This window comes from Salarias fasciatus, chromosome 5 (assembly GCF_902148845.1).
Source record: "Salarias fasciatus chromosome 5, fSalaFa1.1, whole genome shotgun sequence".
Lineage (NCBI taxonomy): Eukaryota > Metazoa > Chordata > Actinopteri > Blenniiformes > Blenniidae > Salarias > Salarias fasciatus.
The window spans coordinates 8,115,519-8,138,800 of record NC_043749.1 but is presented as its reverse complement, the minus strand read 5'-3'; the positions used below and the strand labels follow the sequence as shown (position 1 = coordinate 8,138,800).

Sequence of the window (23,282 nt, the reverse complement as noted above, 5' to 3'; positions counted from 1 at the left end):
GAGCATTGACCTCAGTTAGAGCTTAGACACATATTGACCTATTTTATAAAAAAAAAACGAAAAAAAATTCTGAATGGGTTCTATTCATTTATCTATTTGTTTAGATATTTATTTATAAGTCATGTCTGAGATGATATGCATGCTTTCATGGCATTATTTTTCTATGAGTTGGTACGTGACCAAATAGTTTTTATATTGACATGCATGGGCCACTGCTGTGGTTCAGAGATGATCATTGTTCCTGTGTGCAGGACCATGCCTTCAGCACTTCTTTGATGACGGAGACGAAACGCTCCTACTGACCAAGTGATGTCAAAGACAGATTTTCTTCATTTATTTATGCGTTTTTATTTATTTATTTATTCGTTTGTTTGTGTTTGGTTTATTTATTTGTGCTGTTTGATTCAAGATCTGAGCTCTATTATTGCCATTTGATCTGTTTGCTTGTAAGTGCTACTTTGTATCACTACATCGTCGGTTTTACAAGTATCGGGAAAACTGAATTTTACCAACGCAGAAGACATTTTCCTGTGGCTGGCAAACTACTCACAATAATGCAGTACAACCCTAAAGCCTTATGTATATTTGTATTTAAAACAATTCATGCTGTTCTCTTCTTAAAAAGAAAAAAACAAAAAAACGTTTTTGTTGTGCGATTGTCCAGAAAAAAAAGATGCCAAATTTATAGGTGTTTCTTTAATTTCAAGTACCATTTGCTCCTGCTCTGAGAACCTTGACAACGAGATTACATAAGGTGTAATCCCTGGTTAAATACTTCATCCCAGACCAACTGTTCAATCCGATATGTATTCACGACAGAGGATATGCCTTGAGGTCACTGTAAGTTGCTGCTAATGTGTAATTAGCTAATGTCTGATTTATTGTTAATTGCTGATTAATTGCGGGCATAAACCAACAGTTTTTTTGGTTGCTAAACCTCCTCCTATTCTCCCATGCTGCTTTGTATCATTTGACAGAGCTCTGATCTTGTTCAACTGAACTGTTCTACCGAGGACAAAATTCAATGAAAACTGCACTATTTCATCAAAACAAAATTGAGTTCTTATCATTTTCTTTTCAGTGCCATTATCAGTGATTTTCTTTCTAAAGCTCAGTAGTGTTGCTAGAATCACATTTTTCCTTCATGTGGTTTTCAAAGTATTCTGGAAATCTATTTCCCAATTTCAGCACATATGGAGGGAGGGGGAAATGAATGTTGCATATTGAGCTTTGCCAGGTTCCTGATGAGCTAAGCTTCTGATTGGGCAGTGCGCTTTAGGTTCCCGCCCCCTGTTTCTCCAGACTGCACCATTCTCTGGTCCCCTGGACTCTTCTTTTGTAATTTTAAATGAATGATGCGTCTCAGCTTAGCCCAATAATAAAGCACAGTCTAGAATAAAGACTCCTGTGTCGTGTCATAATTACTCAACTGTCAATAATATGCATAATGAAGGTTGATTCCTGGATGGATCATTGAACTCACTCCACTGAAGTTAAATGTATGCAAAAAAAAAAAAAAAAAAACATTTTTGTGACTCTACCGTTGTTGAGATTCAGTTGGCGTTCAATGTGTGCAGCTCTTTTTGGATAAACCACATAAACCAAAGTTCTCCTGAACATATGAATGAAAAACAGTAGAACCGACTCATGATAAATTTATTTGTAATAAATCACAGCGTTACATGAGAAACATCGAAAACATGACAGTTGCTCAAAATTCAGTATGTCGCAAACAAATGAATAAAAGCTCTAGCGAAAAATATTTGTGAATATTGAGTGATTGGAATATTTTCCTCAGCGGTTCATCTTCCTCCCGTTTGTTAGAAGATGAAGAATATATCTTCCAGTATTTGGCTCTCTTCCAGGTCCTGCTGGCTGCTCCGTGGGTAAGGCCCTCCAGGAGTGAGTAAAGCATGGTTCAGTGATTTGGGGGCGACGGCCGGCTTACGCTGTGATGTTTTGTGTCTCTGAGCTGCTGGCTTGCATGGCTCGGGCGTCGAGACAGGACTAAAGATATCCAATAACTCAGCCACAGATAAGTCCAACCTGAAGAGGAGGGAGGGGGGGGGGGGGGGGGGGGGGGGGGAAGAAAAATGTTTTTTCATGTTGTTTTGATTCAATTTAGTTCTTTTCTGTTCTCCACGTATGACCTCGGTTCGTTTTAAAGGTTGAGCTGGCGCAGGCTGTGTTTATAATACAGAGCCCCGCGGAGCGCTGTGGAGACGCACTGCTGTAAATGAGCATCCTTGTGCCGTTTCATTGTAGCGGAGAAATGCACACAAAGGCCGCCAGTTACGCTACGTGCCTTCAAAGTTAAGCAGAGGAGGTGCAAGCCGAGGGACCGGCGCCAGACGTGCACGAGGCTGGAGTCGACTTGGAAAAATATTTGTCATTCACCTTTCACTTGTTAACACAGACAATATGAAAGTAAAACTCACTTCCGTGTGTTAACAGAATCTTTCTTGGTGAAGTGCCTACTGAACCCTAACAAGCGGCGTTAACAAGTCAAAACCACTGGGGCGTCCCGGCAGAAAAACACAGTTCCTCGCAGGTGCGAGGAAAAAAAAGAAAAGGAAGGGTGTGAGGAGGGGCTAGAGAACCCAGTGCTTTCTCCCTTAGAATAAAAATGAGGGAATGTGGAGTGAAATAAATAAACCAAAACGGGGGAGATTAAGCTAATAGAGATTCAATCCCTCAGTCTGCCTGGCTTGATAAATTATTCAGTGTATACACAGTCGAACGACGGCCATTCCAGATACAAAACATGAATTCTTTAAGGCACGCTCCACTGATGTTGCTAACATAATTCTCTGCTCGTTTAAAGCTGCATCGATTTGCATCGCGCGGGTCGGCACTCAGCTCTCCCAGGTAAGGGCGATCTTCGGGATGGACTTGTTGATATGCATGTGGGTGGTCTGCACACAGACACACGGGTGGAACTTCCAATCAGGGCGCATTTGTGCTCCTCCACACGTATCTGTGGACCTTGATATGTCATGTTTTCAAACTAACTTGAGGCGGCACATACCGGGAGCCGGGCCGCTTTGAAAGGCGAGATTTTTTTTTTTTGCTTTAGCAACATAAACTAATATATGCACACGTTGGAGCGAAGGGGGGGGCGGGAGAAAGGGAAGAGGGGTTCAGTCAACTGAGGGATGATAACACATGAAAAAGAGACTGAAGCTCAACTAAGTAAATCTGCCTCTCTCATTTGGTCTTCTGCATGTCAACAGAAAAGGAGAGAGAGAGAGAGAGAGAGAGAGAAAGAGGGAGTGTGTTGGTCTGTATGTAAGAGAGAGACTGGAAATGAGTGGCGCTTTGTGGATAGAGAGGAAGGCAGAGAGGGTGTGTGTCTGTGTGTGTGTGTGTGTGTGTGTGTGTGTGTGTGTGTGTGTGTGTGTGTGTGTGTGTACGGGGGGGGGGGGGGCTTCAGCTGGGCCGCTTCACTCGAAATGTGAGAATTAGCATTTTTATTTGTTGATTTATTTAACGGACAGGGCTCTCAAACAGCCATCCATCAACAAACGACATGTTGGTAATGAATAATGCATCACTTACCGGCGGTCACAATCTATAACAAGACCGGCGTGGGGCGGGGGGGGGGGGGGTAGGGGTACAGTTTGGGCAGGAACGGAAGGGTAATGGTGGTGGGTGGGGCGAGCGGAAGGGTGGGGGCACAGATGATTGGACGAGGACTGGAGAGAAACATGCAAATAGATTTCCAGTGCGATGGAGAACTTCATTTGTTGGCTTTGTCTGCTTGAAGTTAAAGTGTGAATCGCTGTTAAATAATAATTCTCTTTTAAGGCACTCCAGGCAAATTTACTTCACGTCTATGTACAAACAAAGAAAACATGGGACGGCCGCAGCAGCTACACAAGTTTTTTGTTATTTTAGGGAAGGGGGGGGGGGGGGGGGGGGGGGGCGGGGGGGGGGGGTGCTTCTGGCTCAGCGTGGTGGGTCATATTAAGAGCATCTGGAGACACAGGGATGCCAACGTTAAAGTACTTCCATCTTCTGTGCCAGTAACAATAACACAGAACTCCTCGGGGAGATACAGAAAGTAGACTCTTGACAATATTTTACCTTCATGTAAAAATTTATTTTTTTTTTCATAAGAAGGTGCCATAATAAACTAACTCTTTAACAGTAGCCAGGCGCTACCATCCTTTCAAATGCTTTGAACATATATAGGAGCGAATCCTTTGAGTAGAATAAAAACAGGTGGACTTCTTTCTCCCGGTGCACAAATACTGCACGCCTCCTTTGTGGCCAGGAAGAAGAAGAAAAAAAAAACGATTTCCACACAACTCCTCCGCATACGCTCCCCGCCGCCTTCTTCCCGCTCATAACTTTCACTGCTTATTTGGCTCCTCTCTTTCATTAAAGATAGCCGTCTCGCCCCGGCGCCCCTTTTCATTTGCAGTCCAAACAGTAAGATAAAAAACCTATAATGGCCACTGCGTATATCCCGCATGTCAATTTTCCAACCAATCAATAGCAGGCGGGCAGCGGCAGGGAAGGATGGAGATGAGATGGGCGGGGTGCGCTGGAACTGTCTCATTACTAACTAGCACAGGATTCATGAAAGGATTAAGAAGGTCACTTAATGTTAACCCCGGCCTGGTTTCGCAATTTGCACATCAAGATTGAATTGGGTAAGATTAGATGGCCACGAGGGGCACGGTGTTGCCAAGTGAAAGAAGAGGGCTTCAGGTAGCGCGCCAAATCCCGCAGAGAGGTAGACGTTTGTTTACTGGAGGAAGCGTTCCCAGTTTATCAGACTGGTGAGGCAGTGGAGCTTCTAAAATATCACTCTTAATGGCTGCTGGGACCAAAAGCACAAGTTTTATCATGCTCACGCACATGCTATATATATTGCGTACTACTGTTTACTTATATACTTTTTTAATGAACATTTGCTTCGAATTTTGATCTAAATATATGCATTTTAACAACATGATCATTTATTTCTTTATGTTGAAACAAAAGGACTAAATCAAACGAGGGATTGATGGCTTCGAAATCTGCACACGGAAGTACAAATATAAAAGTCAAGTCAAGGTCTTCAGTTTATCTTACAAACTGACTCAAAATAAACTAGATACTGTGCTCCTTTCGCCTTATTTAAAGCAATATTGTCTTGTCAATTTTTATAGAAAAAAACAACAAAAAAAAAACAACAACCTGTCTAATCCATATCACTGGATTACCAAAGGATTATAACTACCTGTAGAGATGCACGTGAACAAACATGTAGGAAAACCACAAAAGGCATCTGAGTGGCAGACTTCCTCATTACTGGCAGTGAAATAATAAAAAAAAAAAACTGTGTTGGAGTCCAACAATTTTAATAGGCTTTGGAGGTGAAAATGGATGGTAATAAGATGTGATACCCAGGGTCCCCTGCTGGAATTAATGGGCATCTGCCAGAGCTCACAGTTTAACTTGGACCACGCACTGCTTTGTTTAGGAGTTAATCGTCAGAAGGAAACTTTGAGCCGTTTTGAAAAAAACAGACAGAGGGAAGCCGTCTTTTGCAGCTCGTGTTAATCAATAGGTTTCCAAGAGGGTCGAGGAAAAATCTGACATCACAAAAAATAAATTGACAAACTGGAGGAATATAAAATTGTTTTAAACAGCATTGTTGGCAGAAACACAAAGCACGGCAGAATTGAACCCTTATATATGAAGGCTGGCAAGTGGCCATGCAAACGTAATTGGGTTAATTACTATTTTATGCAGAAAAGCTATTTTGTTTTTGGGAAGGTTTGTCACTTCCACTTAGCGATTCATGCCCGTCCTCAAAACCTCTTTCCATTCTTGCGTCTTTCTCACCATTTCCACTGCCATCCATCTGGGCCTACTCTAACATTCCTCGCCTCACATTTTTCACTTTATCCAATGCTCTCACCCTCCAACACACTTTTAACATCTCTCCCTCACTCTTGCTTTCTCTGTCTCATTACTGTGGCAGAGAGAGAAGGGAGGGCAGCATGTGCATCCAGAAGTCTGTTCAATTACACCTGCTGCAGGATCCCTGCTAGGCCGACTAATGGAACGCAGCGTGTCTCCTGACAGGCTGGCCACAGCACTAGCTAGCCCAGTAAAAAGCTTCATTTAGCTTCTTGCTGCTCCAAAATTTTCGCCGCACTCAGAGAAGTTGTCATTTACTTAATAACATTGCAGCAGTTGCAAAACACAGAATGAGCTCGAAGATTTGCATATGCACTGCCTTTAATGACGTAGGTTCATGATGATGATGATAGGAAAACACGATGATCTCTCCGGTGTCCTTCACAAGACTTCCTTCGTCTCAAGTGTAGCAGAGAAAGACTATCCTGGGAAAAGCTCAATGCACAATTATAAACCAGAAGCGATTTGCGCCTTTTCACTGCATCATGCAGATGCTTCACTCTGCAATTTTTCATTGTTGCTCAGTGAGCAATTGACGCGTCTCACCAGCAACGCCTGACTTCAACCATGCAGGCTGTATGTGTGCAAATGAATGCTCCCACATTATCAGATATATTTGCTATCATCCTGCTGTTTATCCGGCATCAAGTGTGCAAAGCTTGTAAAGCCTCATAAAGCCTTATAGAAACTGAGAACTATTAAAATAAATGGTCAATATTTTTCCTTAAATGCTTCGCTGATGTGCAGTAGGGATGTGAGGTACCTGGCCTCTGGGGTCTGTTCAGCTGCAGACGCAGAGGTGAGTCCAGCGGGAGGCTGTGCTGGAGACGTGGCCATGTCCCTTCTGGCCTGCTTAGAGGAAGCTGCCGTTAAAGAAATGAGATAAGAGTTATATCAAGCTGCGAGGCAAAGAGCAGCACAGGCCACATCAGTGGAAAAATTACCCACGATATACTTTAACCAATTTCACATGGAATCTTATTTTTTGATGGTGTGTTTTATGGGAGACTTACTATTGTGATTTTGCAGAGAGGATACGGTTTGTGAGTGTTTCTCATGGAAACTCTGTCCTGGAGGAGACGTGCCGACATCCTCAGATACACTGTAGAGCACAGAAACAATATACTGGTGAGTGTGTGCGTGTGTGTGTGTGCGCGCGTGCGCCCGCATGCATGTGTGCCTGTCTCTGACTGAAAGAGTATGATACTATTTACCTGGGAGGCAAATGTTCTTGGGAAGGTCCTCCAGGCTCTGAACTTCCATCCCTAGTGTTTGACATGCTGAGCTCAGCTCGAGTAGCTTGTTGAAAACTAAAACCAAAAAAAAACAAAAAAAAAGGAAAATGTCAAAGTTTCAAAAATCTGCAATGACAAACACTGACGAGAGAGATGACTCTTCTTGGATAGGGAGTTAATCTGGGATGTGAATAACAATCAACTTACGCCCCCAAATGTAACCTCATAATGTCACCAGACATGGCTCATTTCTCCGAATCTTTTGTATTTACCTGCTGTAATCGAGACGGGGCTGACGCTGCTGCTGAGCCTGTCTCTTGAGCCTCTCTTCCTGCTCAGCCAGCCGTGCCTGAATCTGCTCTCTCTCCATCTCCAGCTGCAGTTTCTGCAGGAGAATCTGGTGCTTCTTCACCTCCCAGTCCTCGTGGCTCGGTTGAGACTCCGCAGAGGGAGCTTCCTTGGCCTCTGTGCTCTGGATATTTCCTCTGTGGTGCCTAAGCGTCAATACATATTCGATGCTTAGTCATTCCTGTGTTTTGATAGGTTTCTATGAATAAAGTCTGACGTGGGATGCTGGGATTACTGTACCTTTCCAACTCCTCTTTGCTGTTAATATAATGGTCGCTGTTCCATTGATGAGAGTCGCTTCTCTGTTGCTGCGTTTCATAGCCAGTGTCGTGAACACTGCTTTGGCTATTTTCACATCTGCGGCATAAATGTGGCTCCCTGCACTCCCTTTTCGGCCCCATATGCTGTTTGAACGGTCCACAGTTTGGACCGGAGTCACTAGCACAGCAAAGATGAGCGGGGCTCTGGAATGTGTGTGCTGCTCCTCTTCGTCTGTCGCTATTCCTGCACGGTTGTGACTGTTGTGCCATCGTGGCAGCAGAGCCGAGGTACGAGCCATCAAAGACCGAGCCATTAGCTCTGCTTGTAGACGTCCTGCTGTGGGTTTCCTCGCTGCTGAGCACCTGGACGGAGAACAAAGAGCACAATGAACGCATTTTGGCCAATTTGGGAAGACTCTGAAATGCTGATGGCATTTATTCAGCCAAAAACATTAGACTGCTCCATAAAACTTTAATTCAGACCTGGAATACAAACGGAAATTTACCAATACTGAATTAGGACTCGGCAACCTAATTTGCTCATGTTGCTGTGTGCAGTAAAGGCTCCCTATTTGCTCGCAGGAGCTGTTCCGCGAGAACTCGTTTCACTGGCACTTTATGTGTGCCGTAGAAATCCAAAGCATCTTTCCTGGTCTATTTCATTCCATTTCGTGTACATAACTACGCTGATTGTGCATTGAGCTACAAGTGCAGCCAAAGTACAGGTTATAAAAACAACCGCACCAGAATGCATCTGGTGAAGACACTAACGTACGGCTGAAGTTGCTGCTGATTCTGTTGATGCTAATGTGCTGAATTGACTTTGGGGCTTGCACAGACGTGGTGTTGAGGCAGAGCTCGATTTCTCAGCAGGAAAAGGTGCAAATGAGCCTTCACGACTATAAACTGGACAGTGGCCACAAGATTAAGAGGACTATTTTCAGCTGGGCACAAGTGGCAGGTAAGCCAAGGTCAGGAACGTTATGGGATAAACATAAGGAGGAGAGCATCCTTTGGTTTACCAGGGAAGAGGCCGTGACTAATTTACTGAGGGTCAGGGAGCAGGCAAACACGCATTATTCAGAGCCGCAGAGGGACAATGAGGTTAGCCAAGTCATCTATTCATACAGACGCAGTGGTCAGAGAGGTGTCTCTGTTTCTGAAATGTAACCTTGAGACATTATTCACTGTTAAAGATGGATCTAACTCCGGCCTGAAATGGCCCACTGTCGTTAAGGCACATGGGGGATATCGGTGAGATTTGGTTGTCATATGTGTTTTCATAGATTTCCACACGTGCATGAATACATGGCCCCAGCAATGTCAAGATGAACGTTTTCACTGTGGTTTGGCGACTGTGTAGCAACTGAATCCACTGCAAGTTATAAATCACAGTAAATTATTCTAGATTATTCATGATTAAAACTCAGTGCAATTAAAATCTCTTCAACAAAGCTGAGGATAAAAACAGCTCAGTGTATCTGTTGCCTAAATGCTGCAACTTCCTGTTGGATTGAAACTAAACTTGTTTTGCTCTTGTTTTCTTATTTAAATTGTGCGTGTGTGTGTGTGTCTGTCTGAACTGTCTGGTTACTTACCCTGCTCTGGGGTGCCGGTTGGGGAATGGACTGGTTTAGCTTTGACTGTTGCAACAAAAGGTATTGTTGATAGAGCGCGAGCAGCTCCTGGCATTCTTTGTACTGCTGCTGCAGACCTGGAGCACCAATAGTTAAGTGACTAACATTATACAGATATTAAAAAAAAAATAAAAATTACACATTTATTGAGGAACTCACAGTCTGCAGATGCAATTGTCCAAATACAAAATTGAAAGGATATATGAATTGTTTGATTTGTAATGTTTTCCGCATGAAACAAACATATTTTAAATGTGAAACTTTCAAAATGGTTGTTAATAAAAAAAAAAAAAAAAAAGGTTTCTCTTGTGCAATTTCAGCTGAAAACAAAAACAACAACAACAAAAAAAAAACAAAACAGAAGAGATAGAGGCTGGAATTAGATTGACAATCTGAATTAAAACCTTGTTTCTGCAATCAATTACACATTGGACCAGAAAAGTGGAGGGAACAGCAGAGCTGAAAACACAGGGAGATGAGTCCAGCAAAATCAAAGTTGTTGTTGTGGCACGGCGCTTTCGCCATCTGGGTCGGGCCAAGCTGTATCGAGCTGAGCTGGACAGTGCCACGCCAGGCGATCTGCCAGACAGAGAGCTGGCAGCCGCAAGAAAACTAATCTGGAGCGGGACTACTGCTGCGCCTCAGGGGCCCACTAATGACAGTGGCAGCACCACAACACACCAGCACGCACAAAGATAATGAGCATGAGAATGGGGAGACTACACACAGACAGTCACACAAATTCAATAATCAACCTCACTCTGACTTTCTACGACGCACACGAAAAAAAGAAAGGAAAAAAAAAAAACCAGCGAGATGAGAGTGCAGATTCTCCACCTGCACTGTGAACAGCCTACACACAAACTCCACGGTGAAGCGAGTCGTACACACACTCCCACCCGAGCTGACCGTAAAGTGTGTTCCTCCAGGCCATATCTTTTTATGACGGTGGCCCGGCTCTCACAGCTGATGAGTTTCTCAGCATCCATTTGAAAAAAAAAAAGACCCCGTTTTAAGAGAAAATCAAAGTTCAAAGTGGAGTCTTATTGAAGGAATAGTTGGCGGAACACTCCATAAGAAAACACTTTGGTTGTTAGAAGACTTCAATCAGGCTGTGGAAATGAAAGAGAAAGGCAGAAGAGAGTGGGGATGACTTTGAATTGAGGACCAGACGCCAGACAAATGCAAGACAGCAGCTTCCATAAACACAAGGAAAATGTCAGGAAACACTTTGATTGAACCCTTCATCAAACTAAGGCTCCCCTACTGATGCACTGATGTCCACCGGAGCAAATCTATATGGAAAACTTAAGGACATCACAAGGACATCACATCAAGTAAGCCTGTGCTGGGTGGACTATTTATACAGCATGAATAAAGGGTCTTGAAGGGGAGATGCTGAATACACCCATATAGCCAGACCCCACCGCAATCCAAGATACGGAGCACAGATTTATGATTTATACAGGGCTAAAGCCAGATAAATACACATAATATGCACAGCACACAGTACAGGATATGAAGCTTCAGCATAAATCGCAAATAGCGGTGGACCACACACAATCCTATATGCACAAATGGAGCCCAACAAGTCTGCAGCATCATAGTGCGTAATTGAAGGTAAGGTGTTAATGTGCTGACAGGGTGACACAGTCCCTGGACAGCAAGTGCTAGGTAATCTGAACCGGGTGGAGCAACGCTGATAAGATTCCGCCGCTCAGTGCGTCTCCAAACTAAACGCGCTTCCTCCACAGCCTTGGACATCAGCCAATGGGGGCCAAGCGTTCGGCAAGCCCCTGGTTTACACGGCGCTGCAGAGTGCCAACAATGACTTACTCCTCCCCCCTGCTCCAAAAATACTCAGAATCAAGGGCTTGGGTTGAAGAGGCTTCAGACGGGGACTGTCAAAATGATTCACTTCCCTGTCAGGCCGAGGCTCAAATGAAATAATGAAATCCACTTCAAGGTGGAACAAATTTGCACAGGAGGGGGGAATATTTTAAAACCTGCTTTAGCACAGTGTGCCAAACAGATTGAAGCTGAGCGGGATTGTGAGAGGAATGGGGGAGGAGACTGGTGTGTGGATGTGTGCGTGTGAGTGTGTGTGCGAGCAAGAAATGCCAGGGAATTAATAGAAGGAGACAGCTTACATTACTGCATCAATACTACAGAACAGTGAGAGGAGTCAGATGATAGGCTAATGAATAGGACCACACACCGGCCAACGATTATCTAGCAAACGGCTTTGACTTTTCACGTGTTAAACATGAAACAAAACTGTTATCGTCAGAAACATGCTAAACCAATCACTCCTCAAAGCTGAGCGAATTTAGGATTATATTAGAACACAGATTAAGTTGCGTCTTGTCTTTCAGATATGCCAGTTGTACACCTACCCAGGATGATTAAACTCACATTCAAGCCGAAAACACAAGACAACTCAGACTTATGGTGAAATAAAAACAGCCTGTTCCAACTATAACAGCAAACCCTCAGCGCATCACATCTGATCACAAAGTTGCATCCATTAATCAATAAGCTCAATTGAATTTTTCCTCTATTAAGCAGAATGCATGCTGTGCACATACTCAAATTAAACTTTAGTCTCAGCTTTAGGAGCAGCACAAATAACAAAAGGTTTCTGTTCAGCTGCCAAACAAGCACTTCCTTTGTGGTTTAGACACCCAGCATAATTTAAAGCACTAGATCCATCAATCCATTCATCTTCTGTACCTATTTTATGCACGAGAAGCCCGAGCGATCCCAGCAGACAATGGCAAAATGCAGGGTTTGTTTAAAACATTAGTAAGAGCAAATAAATAACCTGGCTCACATATTTCTGGATGGTAAAGTTGACACTCAGTAACCCTAAGAAACCCTTGCAAGCACAGGGAGAACATGCAAACTCAGACAGGCTACTACACATTGAAAAGCTAAATTCGTCCACATCCATAAATGAAAAAGGTAAAACTTCAAGAAAACCAAGACTGAATTGTGAAAATATTCATAATGTTAGGCTTAATCTGCCTGAGAGAACAATGATCTTATAATCATCCAAACAATTGCTTCTAATGTGGGCTTATCATAAAATAACCCATTGGATAGCACCAGATTGTAAATGTCACACATCCAACACTTGGAGGGGTGAAAATGGATTTAGCATTGGCATTCCTGTATCGCACCATTAGCATTTTCCAAAAGCATGGTAATGGGCTGTTATGTCCCTCTCCCTCTATGGCCTCAGGAATCCCTGCAATTGTTTCAAGTCAATAAATGGCATTAGCTGCAGCACCTGCTGTGCCTTGCTTTGGATACAGCAAATGTACCACGTTAGTAACGCCACCTTGACTTCTGCCAATGCCAACATGCCTTGAAGTACAAAAGCCCTCCTTTTCTATCTCAAACACAAATTCAGACCTGTGCCAGTCAGTTGCAAATGTCAGCCGAACACCCCAAATATCAACGGTACTTTTCCCTCTCATCCTCGGTGGCTTGGGGCTATAAGGTACAGCCGTACATTCTTTATCCCTGACAACCCTGAATCTTGGTTCGATAAGATAAGCTGAGAAGTAATGGAATTAAACTTGACAAGACTCTCATTCAGTGTGTTTGCCTTTGGTGTCTCCTTAACCTTTCGGAGAAGTGCCGGAACCTTCTGCCTGAGAAGGGCCTTCATGATTCTTGCACACACTTTAAAAGACTATGTTATCCCCCCCTGAGGTGCTTGGATCTGAACACTTTTTTCTCTCAAATACCTTTTTAATGGAGTTTAGAAGTTTGGTGTAAATGCCAAGTCTCCAAGCCAAAGTGTCTTTAATTGAGTTGTGCTTTCCTAATTTTCTCCGCCGCCGTTGCCAATCGTGCAATTTACCAGCCGGGTCAATTACTCTTCATATTTCGCAATGTTTTTAACCTAAATTGACTGCTGGCCATCCAGTAGTCTGACCTGAGCAGAATTGTGATGAAGACAGAAGGTGGGCTTCAGCATTTGACTCTAAAAGCGAGCCTCGGGAGGGACGATCATGAATCAGCTGGTGACCCATCTGATCTCATTTTCTGAAGGCGATACTGAGAGAAATTCTCTACTCACCACTCGACAGTCGAGGCGGGCTACAAAAGCAGATGGTAAAAGCAACCACTGCAGTTTTGTCAGTAAATATCAAAATTCATCTTTGGATGATAAGATGATTTAGATGGTTCGGGCCACAGCTCCAACCATGAAATTGATTCTGTACAAAACAGCGGATAAGCTAAAAGACAACTGCAGCAGGCATCAAATAATTCAAATGCATCTGCTCTATTTCTATGACTTTTCTAAGAGATTGAACAGTCTTGCCAAAGGCTGTGAATGGCATTACATGAGACAACACTGCCCCCTACAGACGATTCTTTCACATGGCACATAAAACAGAACATGGAAAAGTTCATTGCTCCCAAGTAATTTCTACACTCATAACACATCAATGAGAGCAGAAGTTTGTTTTTTTAATTAGAGATAATTATGGAAACCATATTTGTGTTAGAAATATAAAGATACAATCTAATCCATAGGATTGAGATTTTCTATCTAAATCATTTTCATGAGATGCAATTATAAAGATAAAGGAAAATCTGTTTGTGTGATAAATAATGAAGTCAAGCTTAATTAAGTTACATACTACATAACTATGCAAACCATGATGTGTGATGAGATTTTACAAATTACATTATAACTGTACACATAAATAAGAAAAAAAGAAAATTGTAGTACAGTCTTACTTAAAAGCATCTATTCCAGAAAGCAGAGCATTGTACCACTACACTACTGTGCACATTTCAGCAGAGTATTCTTTAAATAGTAGGGAAACCAGCTTTAAAAATCCATACTTTTGGAGCGTACAATTTCATCTCAGTGCAGTGTCTTGTCTTTAAAGCTTTACGTTTACCTGCATAATTCACCCAGTGCATTCCCTACTTATTTCAGTCCATCAGTGAGTATGGCCACAATGGAAATTTATACTCATATCCTTTTTTCAGAACTTTTGTAGTCACAAATTTGATTCCTTTTAAGGGAATCAAATTGATGCTTTGTATATTTGTTGATAAAAGAAAAAGTCACTGTGTAACTTCTGTATACGTATAGTTTCTATAAGAAAAGTACTTGGACTGTAGATATTTTATATAAGAAAACTAAAACATTGTGAGTGATTATAAAGTAACTACCTCTTTATGTAGGATTTTAAAAAAGCACCATGTACTTTGAGTATTTTCACTTGTATTTGAAGCTACACAGCAGTAATTGCACTACATTACATGTTTTCAGTACCCTGTCCACCTCTGCCTGAAATATTATCTTCCTAAGCATAGATGAATTTTTAATTATTCTGTTTCAACATGATAGAAAAACTGATAGACAAGTGATTTTAAGCTCACTACAAATACAATATAATATAATGTATTAAATACAATGTTTTACTACTGAAACTCAAATCCTTAAATCGCAATTTAATTTGATATTCCCAGCATAAAACATGAAGACCATAGCTACTGCTATCAACAGCACCACTGCAGGTAATTCACTCATGTCTTTTGTTAATCTTAAAAAAAGGATACTCTCTCTTTCCCGCGCTATTGTCAGGTTTTGTTCCTCCAACTGCTGAATCTTGCGTTCAGAACTTCCCTGTTCATCTTTCAAACGCTGCACTGATTCCTCCTTCTCTTCAGTCACTCTGAAAAACAGGGAACAGCAATAAAAGGAGAGTGAATGACATTGACAGGGGTGTAACTACATGATTCAAAGTCATTGCTGATGGCATGTAGGAATAACAACATGACAACAATAATAAAAATTATACTAGTAGCATATTGTGTCCATTACCTGGCAAGTTCTTCGATCAGGTTTGCAATTCGTCGCTTATCTTCAGGACAGAGGTCTTTCAAACAGATGTCACTCTTAGCTTTGTTGTCTGACACTGCCTGATGGATGATAGTTGACAAGCATTGGCAGAGTCAATTTTAATAACATGTATGATATTTGACAGGAATGCATTCTTTTCAGTACATGTTTAAATGGTTCATGAAAGAAAGAAAAGACAACCCAAAGAAATGTTGGCCTACCTGAGAAAAAGGAACAAATGTATCATAGGACTCTGAAGACACAGCAGACATTTTTTCTCGATAAGAAGACTCAGAATGATCACTCTGGACGTGGATCTGGTTGTTGCCTCTTGTCTTTTGTATGGCCGGGGTCTTGCTGTCAGAGATCCGCTTGATTCGTGTCTTTGTGCCCTTTTTACCGTGTATGCCGGTGCTGCATGATCCCACATTGAAAGGTTTGCAGGTGCTCGCCTGTCTATCGACTCCTGGGGTGGTTCATGTAGGACACAAGCAAAAGGAGAAAGGACACCATGAGACTAACATCCATGACATTATTCACAGGGACTGTCCACAAAGCTACTGATGCTCACCAGGAACAAACACCAAAGGTTGCTCCTCTTCTGACACTGAACAAGAGAAAAAACGTTTTAAAGAAAGTATTTGTTCGCATTATTAAATTTGATGAGTGACATGCTTCTGAAAGAAGTTGGGTAAAGTTAGATGTCTGAAGTATTATTTTAATAAAACCTACGTGGTCACCATGTAAACATAGAGGTTGATTTGGACTGCAAATCACATCCGTGTAGGTATATTGAAGCATTATGCAATAACGTTTGCTATAAATCAATTGCACTATTCCACTATTAAAGACTAAACTTTAGGGAAATTAATTAGCTGACAAGCAGCCTGACTTCCTCAAACAAAAAGACTCTGCCCGACTCTTTCAAAAACGTTTTTACACGTTCTCAGGAAACGAATTCAGTAAGAAACCCCTTTAGTAGGCGGTTGTTGATCAGTAAAAGTAGACATACCGCTATTTATCCAGCTAATCCCGGACTTTTCACTTCTTTTAGCCGCTGCCGCCATGTTGAATGAACCGCCACCACTCCCAGGGAGCCAAGCGTTGCTAGGGAATTATAGTCCCGCCTTCTTCTCAGAACTCAAACTTGATTGGTTAATCGTGAAGAAAGACCGCGTTTGATTGGCTGAATTGTTTGTCTCTTACGTCATGCCAGTACTTCCTGTGCGTCAGCTGTCTACGAGGCAAGGTGAAGGATGCGGGGCAGATTCTGCGGGGCAGATACATATATATATTCTGTGCTGAACGTTAATCTGGCGTTCTGTGCAAGCTGATATATCGACAATGGAAGAGACCAAAGAGATGTTTGCGTTTAAGGGTGTTGCTGAGAGACTAACGCTCGGCATTACCCGAATCCTCGGTGTGTATTATGGTATTTGCACATGTTGAAGGTTTGGCTAGCTAGTAATAAAAAGATGTATTCAGGATCTTAATGTATTTTGTTCTTGTTGGTCCAGAGAGCATGCCCGGTGTGGTGGACGTCCGTTTTGCAGAGAGGGATCCTGCAGAGAAGAGGAGTCTGCTGACATGGGAGCAGGTGCAACCATGTCTCCTTGTAGCAAATGTGGATCTGAAATGACATTGTTATGGCATGCATTTGTTTTGCTTACTCCACAGAAAAACACGTGTATTTTACCTGAGGACCTTCGAGATTTCTATCTTACCACTGATGGATTCACACTAACATGGAGTGTTAAACTGGATGGTGGGTGTCCTGGTGGGTCAGTACTGTAAAACTAATAGAATGGTGACGTTATATGTCAAAATGTAGGTCTCTGTATGAAGTCTACAACTGCTGTTACCCCAATGCACTATTTCTGAGTTGTCTCCTTCACACTTACGATCTGATCCCCAGATTTCTCTTGCTGCTGTTCACTCACACCCTGCCCCTCCCACCGACCCCCCAAGTTCTAAGATAAAATTATACTTTTCAAGACTCATCAAAGAGTTTTTGTTCAGACGTTTGCAGGTTTGAACCTCACCACTTGCTCCTCCTGTTACCTATCAATAAGCTGGTTAAATGCAGAGAAGTAATTTCACCATGGGGGATTAATAAAGTATGCTTTCTTTCTTCTAACTATGTTGGCGCACATGTTTTCCAGACGAGTGTGTTCCCTTGGGATGCATGATGATTAACAGTGTGGCCAGGCTGGGCCCTCTGCTACAACCAGTTTCGCTCTTCTCTCTCCCAAATGCCCCCTCTCTGGCTGACCTGGACTGGGAGGAGAGCAGCACAGAGAAAGGTAAACAGCAGAAAAAAAAAAAAAAAAAAACCTCACCCAGTCTAGTCAGATCCTCATGTGGCTTAACTCTACAATTACAGGATGTCAAGTTCAATTATGTTTGTTTACATGTGCCCAGTTGAGCAGAAAGCAGACTAATGAATGAGTTGTTAAATGAACTCTAAATATTTATTTGAGATTCATAAATGTTATCTGTCAGGGCCAGAGCCTGCGCGCGCCGCGCCCCATTTCGATGCCCGGAGCCGCATCTTCGAGCTGGATTCTTGTGGTGGGAATGGGAAAGTGTGTCTAGTCTACAAAAACTGCACTCCAGGTGTTCTGTTTATAGTCTGATATTTTCATTCTTAACCTAACCCTTGTCAGTGTTGATGCTAAATGTTAATCTTGGTATTTTCCAGGTGTGGTAGCCCAGCAGAGTGAAATCTGGTTCCTGGATCGCTCATTGTGCTGGCATTTCCTGACGGCAACATTTACGTCCTACTACCGACTGATGATCACCCACCTGGGTCTGCCTGAGTGGCAGTATGTCTTCACACCATATGGCCCAAGCCCCCAGGCTAAGGTAACAACATTAAAGACTGTGAAATGTAAAATACATCTATCATCTATCTTTTGGTTCTTCTTGGAGAGCAGACACGCAGCTGTCTTCCACTGTCTTCATTAATTGCAAACACAACCAATTTCTTACAACCAATAACATGTTGCTTTTACTAGTTCAGGGAGAATGAAGGTAATTTTATGGATATATCAGTTGTAATTGGTGTGTAACTAGCTGTATTATAAATCGGTTGAAAAATACAAAATATATGACATAGATTTATCACTTAATTTTTCGACATATGGTATTTCCTGGTTAAATTAGTAGCTTTGATCATCCGGTATTCTTGTTTTAGAAGTGCTCAGTCGTGTAAAATACTTCAGGAATAGAGGATGATTTTTTTTTTTTTTTTTTTTTTTTACCCTCACCATGATGAAAGTTGTTTATTTACTCAGGAGAAGTTAGTTTGCATGGGTCTACTGTCGATTCGCCTGACAAAAACCAAAACACAGCATGACGACGAACTACACATCCTCACATTCATGCCTACTAAACCTCTTTGCAGTCACAAATTAAGCAAGAGCGCTACAACCGCGTGTTTCTGCTGCGTGGATGCTTATTGCTTGCCACACACATCATCAGACAGATTTCTTCTTTCTTCTGATCAGCAGACCTTTCTAACAATCCGTCTTCCTCTTTGCAGCAGTGGGCATTCCTCTACCAGCCGCTGACCTTCAGCTGTGACCCCAGCCCAGCAGATCCTGCTGGGGATCCCTACATCAACAAGCTGGATCCCACCAAGGCCTTCAAAGGCAAAGCTAAAGTGCCGGCCCCAAAAAAGAAGCAATCAGCTCAGTGCAGCTCGACGGGAACGGCCAAGGGCCAAGGCAGCGCCGGAAGACAGACTGGGGTAAAGCGATGAGAGTGTTTCCATCAGGCTGCTTTGATGCCTGCTTGACCAACATGGATGTAGAAGAGCATTGTGCAGGTTTTTCCTGGGATACATAGGGGCTGATAGCAGCGCTGCACAACATGTGGTCCCTTTGCATGAGTAAAGAAATACAGACCCATGGTTTACAGCTGGTTCAGTTAGCGGTGTCAACATGGTGCAAACAGCATGGAACAAAAAAAAAAAAAATCTATTTTCATTTTTGATTGGTTTACAAAAAAAAAAGCTGCTAACTTAAAGACCTAAGCATGTTTTTAGTAATTTTAGTAATTAGAAAATACGACTGAGACTCATCAAGCAGTTGTTTCGGCAACAGCACCAATCTTTTAATACAGCTGTCAAAAGTGACACCTCCAGATGAAGACAATTCAAAGCAGACAATTCATAAAAATAATCATATGTGCAATAATACCACAGATAATACTGACGAGTAGTTTCTAAGTGCAGCATTGCTGTCCTCAACAGGAAGACTTCGAGCCTGTCAATGCAGTTATTGATTTGCTTCTCATTTTCAAATGCATTTAAACACATCGACGTCATAACTGTAAACTTTTAATGGGTGGAAAAAAAAATGCATTGCTATAGGTTTTGTCTGTGTGACCACGGAACAGTAATGTCAGCCTAACACAGAAAATGAAGTGACCATGTGATGATCCACTGAACATGCTGCTGGCACATCGGTCGAAGCTTTAAACTGATGTCCCCGAGCGTCACGTTCAAACATTACATGGCATGTGTAAGACTGATGCATGAATTACTACATTTTCTAAGGCCGCAAAGCCAAATCCCACTGAGTTTCTCACTGCAGTGCCTCACTCATTTAATGTAAACCTACTAAATGTGAATAAACACATGTTACGAGTCTAGACACACTGTTCCACTGTCCTCTCAGTAATTCATATCAGTGAAGTACTTTGAGCTAGATTTATTCCAGCATCTTTTTACATGAGCTGCACTTGATCAAAATGCGAGATGTTCTGGTGAAGCATCCTGCACCGAGCTTTTGCTTGAAGCACTTCGGAGCTTGGAAGGACACATATACACTGTTTTATGTTCGGGCTCCTGTGTGCTGGACTGGTGAAAAGACGTTTGTGGAAATTATTGTCAGTTACGCTGCTCTTTCAAGCTGTGCGGAGGCAGCCCCTACTGTTTGTTTTATTTTCAGAATAATGCCTATTTTTTAAATCCAATGTACAGGGGTAGTTTTCTGTACGTGCACTTTAGTTTCCATGATCATGTAAGTAGTCCCCTGTTGATTGTTGTAATGAAAAGTATTTATGGTAATTTATAATATTACATTACTTGCTGTTGCCCCCATAATATAAACACAGAATGTAGGGCAACGAGTATGGCTTTGTTCATCTTTCACAAATGAAACTGCTAGTTTTGTTTGAATTTAATTTATAACTGCAAAGATCAGTATGCTCATTTATAATGTCTACAAGTGCATATTTTAAATGTTTTGCAGACTCGATTATATGAATAAATTAAAGTTGAGTTTAAGATTTTATATGGGCCACCTTATTGAAGTTTTGGTCTTTTTAACCCTTCGTCAGTGAGGAATGGTTCAGCTACACACAGCTGGACTTAGCTGTTCGCGTAGCTAATACGTCACGCACACAAGTTTTGCAGTTTATCAAGAGGCACGGACTCCTCCCCTGCCAGCGGCCGCTCCTCCTCAGACACTGGTGGATGGTGCAGCTCCACCAGGACCTTGTACACCCCGGCTCCCAGGACTCCTCCAATAGATGGAGCAACTAGAGGCACCCACCACCACCCATTTCCAGCCCTATGCAACACAAAAAAAGCAAAGCTGTTACACACGCAATAAGTGTTTTGTTTTTTTGTTTCATGTTTTATTTCCCCATGACTGTCTTTGCAACAACAACACCCCCCCCCCCCGCCCACACACACACACACACACACACACACACACACACACACACACACTCACACACACAAAACGAAACATCTGTCCTGCATACCGGAATACATCGGTTCCCCAGCCTGCGATGGCAGTGAAGACCCTGGGTGCAATGTCTCGAGTGGGGTTGATGGGATAGCCGCTATTGCTGCCCAGAGAAATGCCAATGAGCAGCACCAGCAGACCCACCAGGGCTGGCTCGCTGCCCGGAGCAGGCGGCTTGTTCCTCTGGTCCGATAGAGCCATCAGGCACAGCAGCAGCATCGCCGTGCCAAACACCTGGCACACGCACAACACACGCATGGATGCACAAAGGAGACAGCTGTGTGCGTAGAACAACAACGACAAAGAAAAGGGTCCGAGCCGAACGCGTCCAATGATTTAGTCAGCGATTTGTAAGTCTTTAATCTGGGTTTATAGCTACCTGGTCCACAAATCCACCCATCAGGGAGAGGTACGGCGCAGGATAGGTGGCAAAGATACCAGCCGTGGCCCTTACTCCAGTAACAGTCAGGTTTCCTCCACAGTACGTATGAATAGCCTCTACACATGAAAACATTAACGGATACTCAGGCACATGATCGTCTGTGTGTTTTTAATTTATGTGGAAGTGAATCCTTACCATAATAGATGCCGTAGATGGTTCCTGCAGCCAGAAATGACCCTATGAACTGTGAGAATATGTACAGCGGCAACATCCTCCAAGACAATCGGCCAAACACACACATTGCGATCGAAACTGCGGCATTCATATGAGCCCCTGGTGAAACGAAAAGTGTGGTGAGCGTCTCGGCTAAGGCACCATTGGAAAACTTTTCTTGAATTCTCGTTGGTGCGGTCTGCTCTCACACCTGAGACGTTCCCCCCAACATGAACCCCCATAGCGACGCCCAGTGCAAAACCAATGTTGATGCTGAGGTACTCTCCAAATTCTCCCCGTCCAGTCACGACCTGGGCCACAGACCCCAGGCCAAATGCCTGCATTGACAGAGGGAACAGAATTTATTGAGACAAGGTACTGCAAGTAACACAACACCATCTTTAAATCTGACACACAAAAAAAGAAAATGAAAGGGTGGACAAAATGACTCTGGACTGACTCTGTCCTGAGACAGACTGAATGCTTAAATCAACTTCATCACATCAAGTAACAACAGAGGCTTTTCATTAAGATTACATTATATCCCTTTAAATTCAGTGAATCATTCAGAGAGCTGAGATTAAAAGTGAAATAGTTACAGTGGTATGTGCTGAAAACATCTAGGATAAACAGAGAACTGACACATTGAACTTTATTGAACTTTTAACTCGGTGAAAGGTGGTTGTGGTCTGAGGAAAGCCAAAAATTAGCTGACGTTGCTGTTTGTTCGGGAAGCAGGAAAAGTGTGGTGCCTCTTTAAAAAAAAAAAAGTCACATGTAGCCTGGTTTAGAGTAATTCTGATCTTTAAGTTACAAACAACACAATCAAGCCATGGATTTCATGGATTTCACTATGCCTGTATGCTGACTGTAGTTGTCACTGTGACGTATTCAGGGTGTATTCACTGTGTGTACTTCTTGCATGGATTCTTAGTGTCAGCTTATTGTAGCAGCTGAGACATAAAGTGACTTTAGTCACCCTCTCCATGCGGTACACTGCCTGACCGTTCCTCTAGTAACACTAGATTTCCTGGTTCACCCCCTAAAACCCACCAATCACCAGCCACCAACTCCAGTCATGTGATTAGATTCTGTGTATCTGTGTATGTGTGTGTGTGTGTGTGTGTGTGTGTGTGTGTGTGTGTGTGTGTGTGTGTGTGTGTGGGTGGGTGTTATCAGAGCACAGAGCCTGGCATTAATAATTAATGGTTGTAACAGAGATAAGCAAGCAAAACTTTTCAAAGTAAAAAGTGAAGTTTTCCCCATGAAGTAACTCAAAAAAAGCAACTCAAAAAGCTTCAGTGTGAGTATTCTTACCATCATGACAAAAGTGCAAAGGGTTTCGGCAAGTCCCAAACGAACACATTGATTCTTTAGCCAAACTCTGGGTCGAGTTGTACTCCCCCCTCTCCGCTGAGAGCCCCCTTGTTCCACTGACTGTGCCGGGTCCTTCATGTCCTCTCCACGCTGCTGCTTCTGTTTTGCCTTCTTCTCCAACTAATAAATTTAAAGTTCACTGGAGGTCAGTCACCCAGAAGGACTTCATGGGGTGTTTCCCATCCCACACAGTAGTCCACAAACAAGTCCCTTATTGGCTGTTTTTCCTCTTCCCCCAAAGCGTTCCCTATCCTTTGGACACGCTGTCTATGTGCGTTCC

At 42.8% G+C, this 23,282-nt stretch overlaps 3 protein-coding genes across 3 annotated transcripts; 1 reads left to right on the top strand and 2 right to left on the bottom strand.

The window, feature by feature from the left end:
- Positions 1-1,638: 1,638 nt before the first annotated feature.
- Positions 1,639-16,359, bottom strand: kiaa1328 (KIAA1328 ortholog). Its single transcript, XM_030091301.1, has 12 exons — positions 16,284-16,359; positions 15,843-15,878; positions 15,493-15,737; positions 15,254-15,351; positions 14,989-15,104; positions 9,358-9,473; positions 7,740-8,122; positions 7,424-7,645; positions 7,131-7,226; positions 6,930-7,018; positions 6,680-6,779; positions 1,639-2,046 (listed from the first exon to the last, which is right to left on the bottom strand). Exons 1-12 carry the CDS (start codon positions 16,336-16,338, stop codon positions 1,821-1,823), a joined length of 1,782 nt encoding a protein of 593 aa, XP_029947161.1. The 5' UTR covers positions 16,339-16,359; the 3' UTR covers positions 1,639-1,820.
- A 180-nt stretch (positions 16,360-16,539) lies between these two features.
- Positions 16,540-19,778, top strand: tpgs2 (tubulin polyglutamylase complex subunit 2). Its single transcript, XM_030091310.1, has 7 exons — positions 16,540-16,691; positions 16,789-16,868; positions 16,949-17,036; positions 17,434-17,574; positions 17,774-17,887; positions 17,973-18,136; positions 18,816-19,778. The coding sequence occupies exons 1-7, from the start codon at positions 16,616-16,618 to the stop codon at positions 19,032-19,034; spliced, it is 882 nt and encodes a 293-aa protein (XP_029947170.1). The 5' UTR covers positions 16,540-16,615; the 3' UTR covers positions 19,035-19,778.
- A 43-nt stretch (positions 19,779-19,821) lies between these two features.
- Positions 19,822-23,282, bottom strand: aqp7 (aquaporin 7). The gene is made up of 6 exons (XM_030091309.1): positions 22,943-23,282; positions 21,837-21,963; positions 21,608-21,745; positions 21,410-21,528; positions 21,047-21,264; positions 19,822-20,850 (listed from the first exon to the last, which is right to left on the bottom strand). The coding sequence occupies exons 1-6, from the start codon at positions 23,078-23,080 to the stop codon at positions 20,673-20,675; spliced, it is 918 nt and encodes a 305-aa protein (XP_029947169.1). The 5' UTR covers positions 23,081-23,282; the 3' UTR covers positions 19,822-20,672.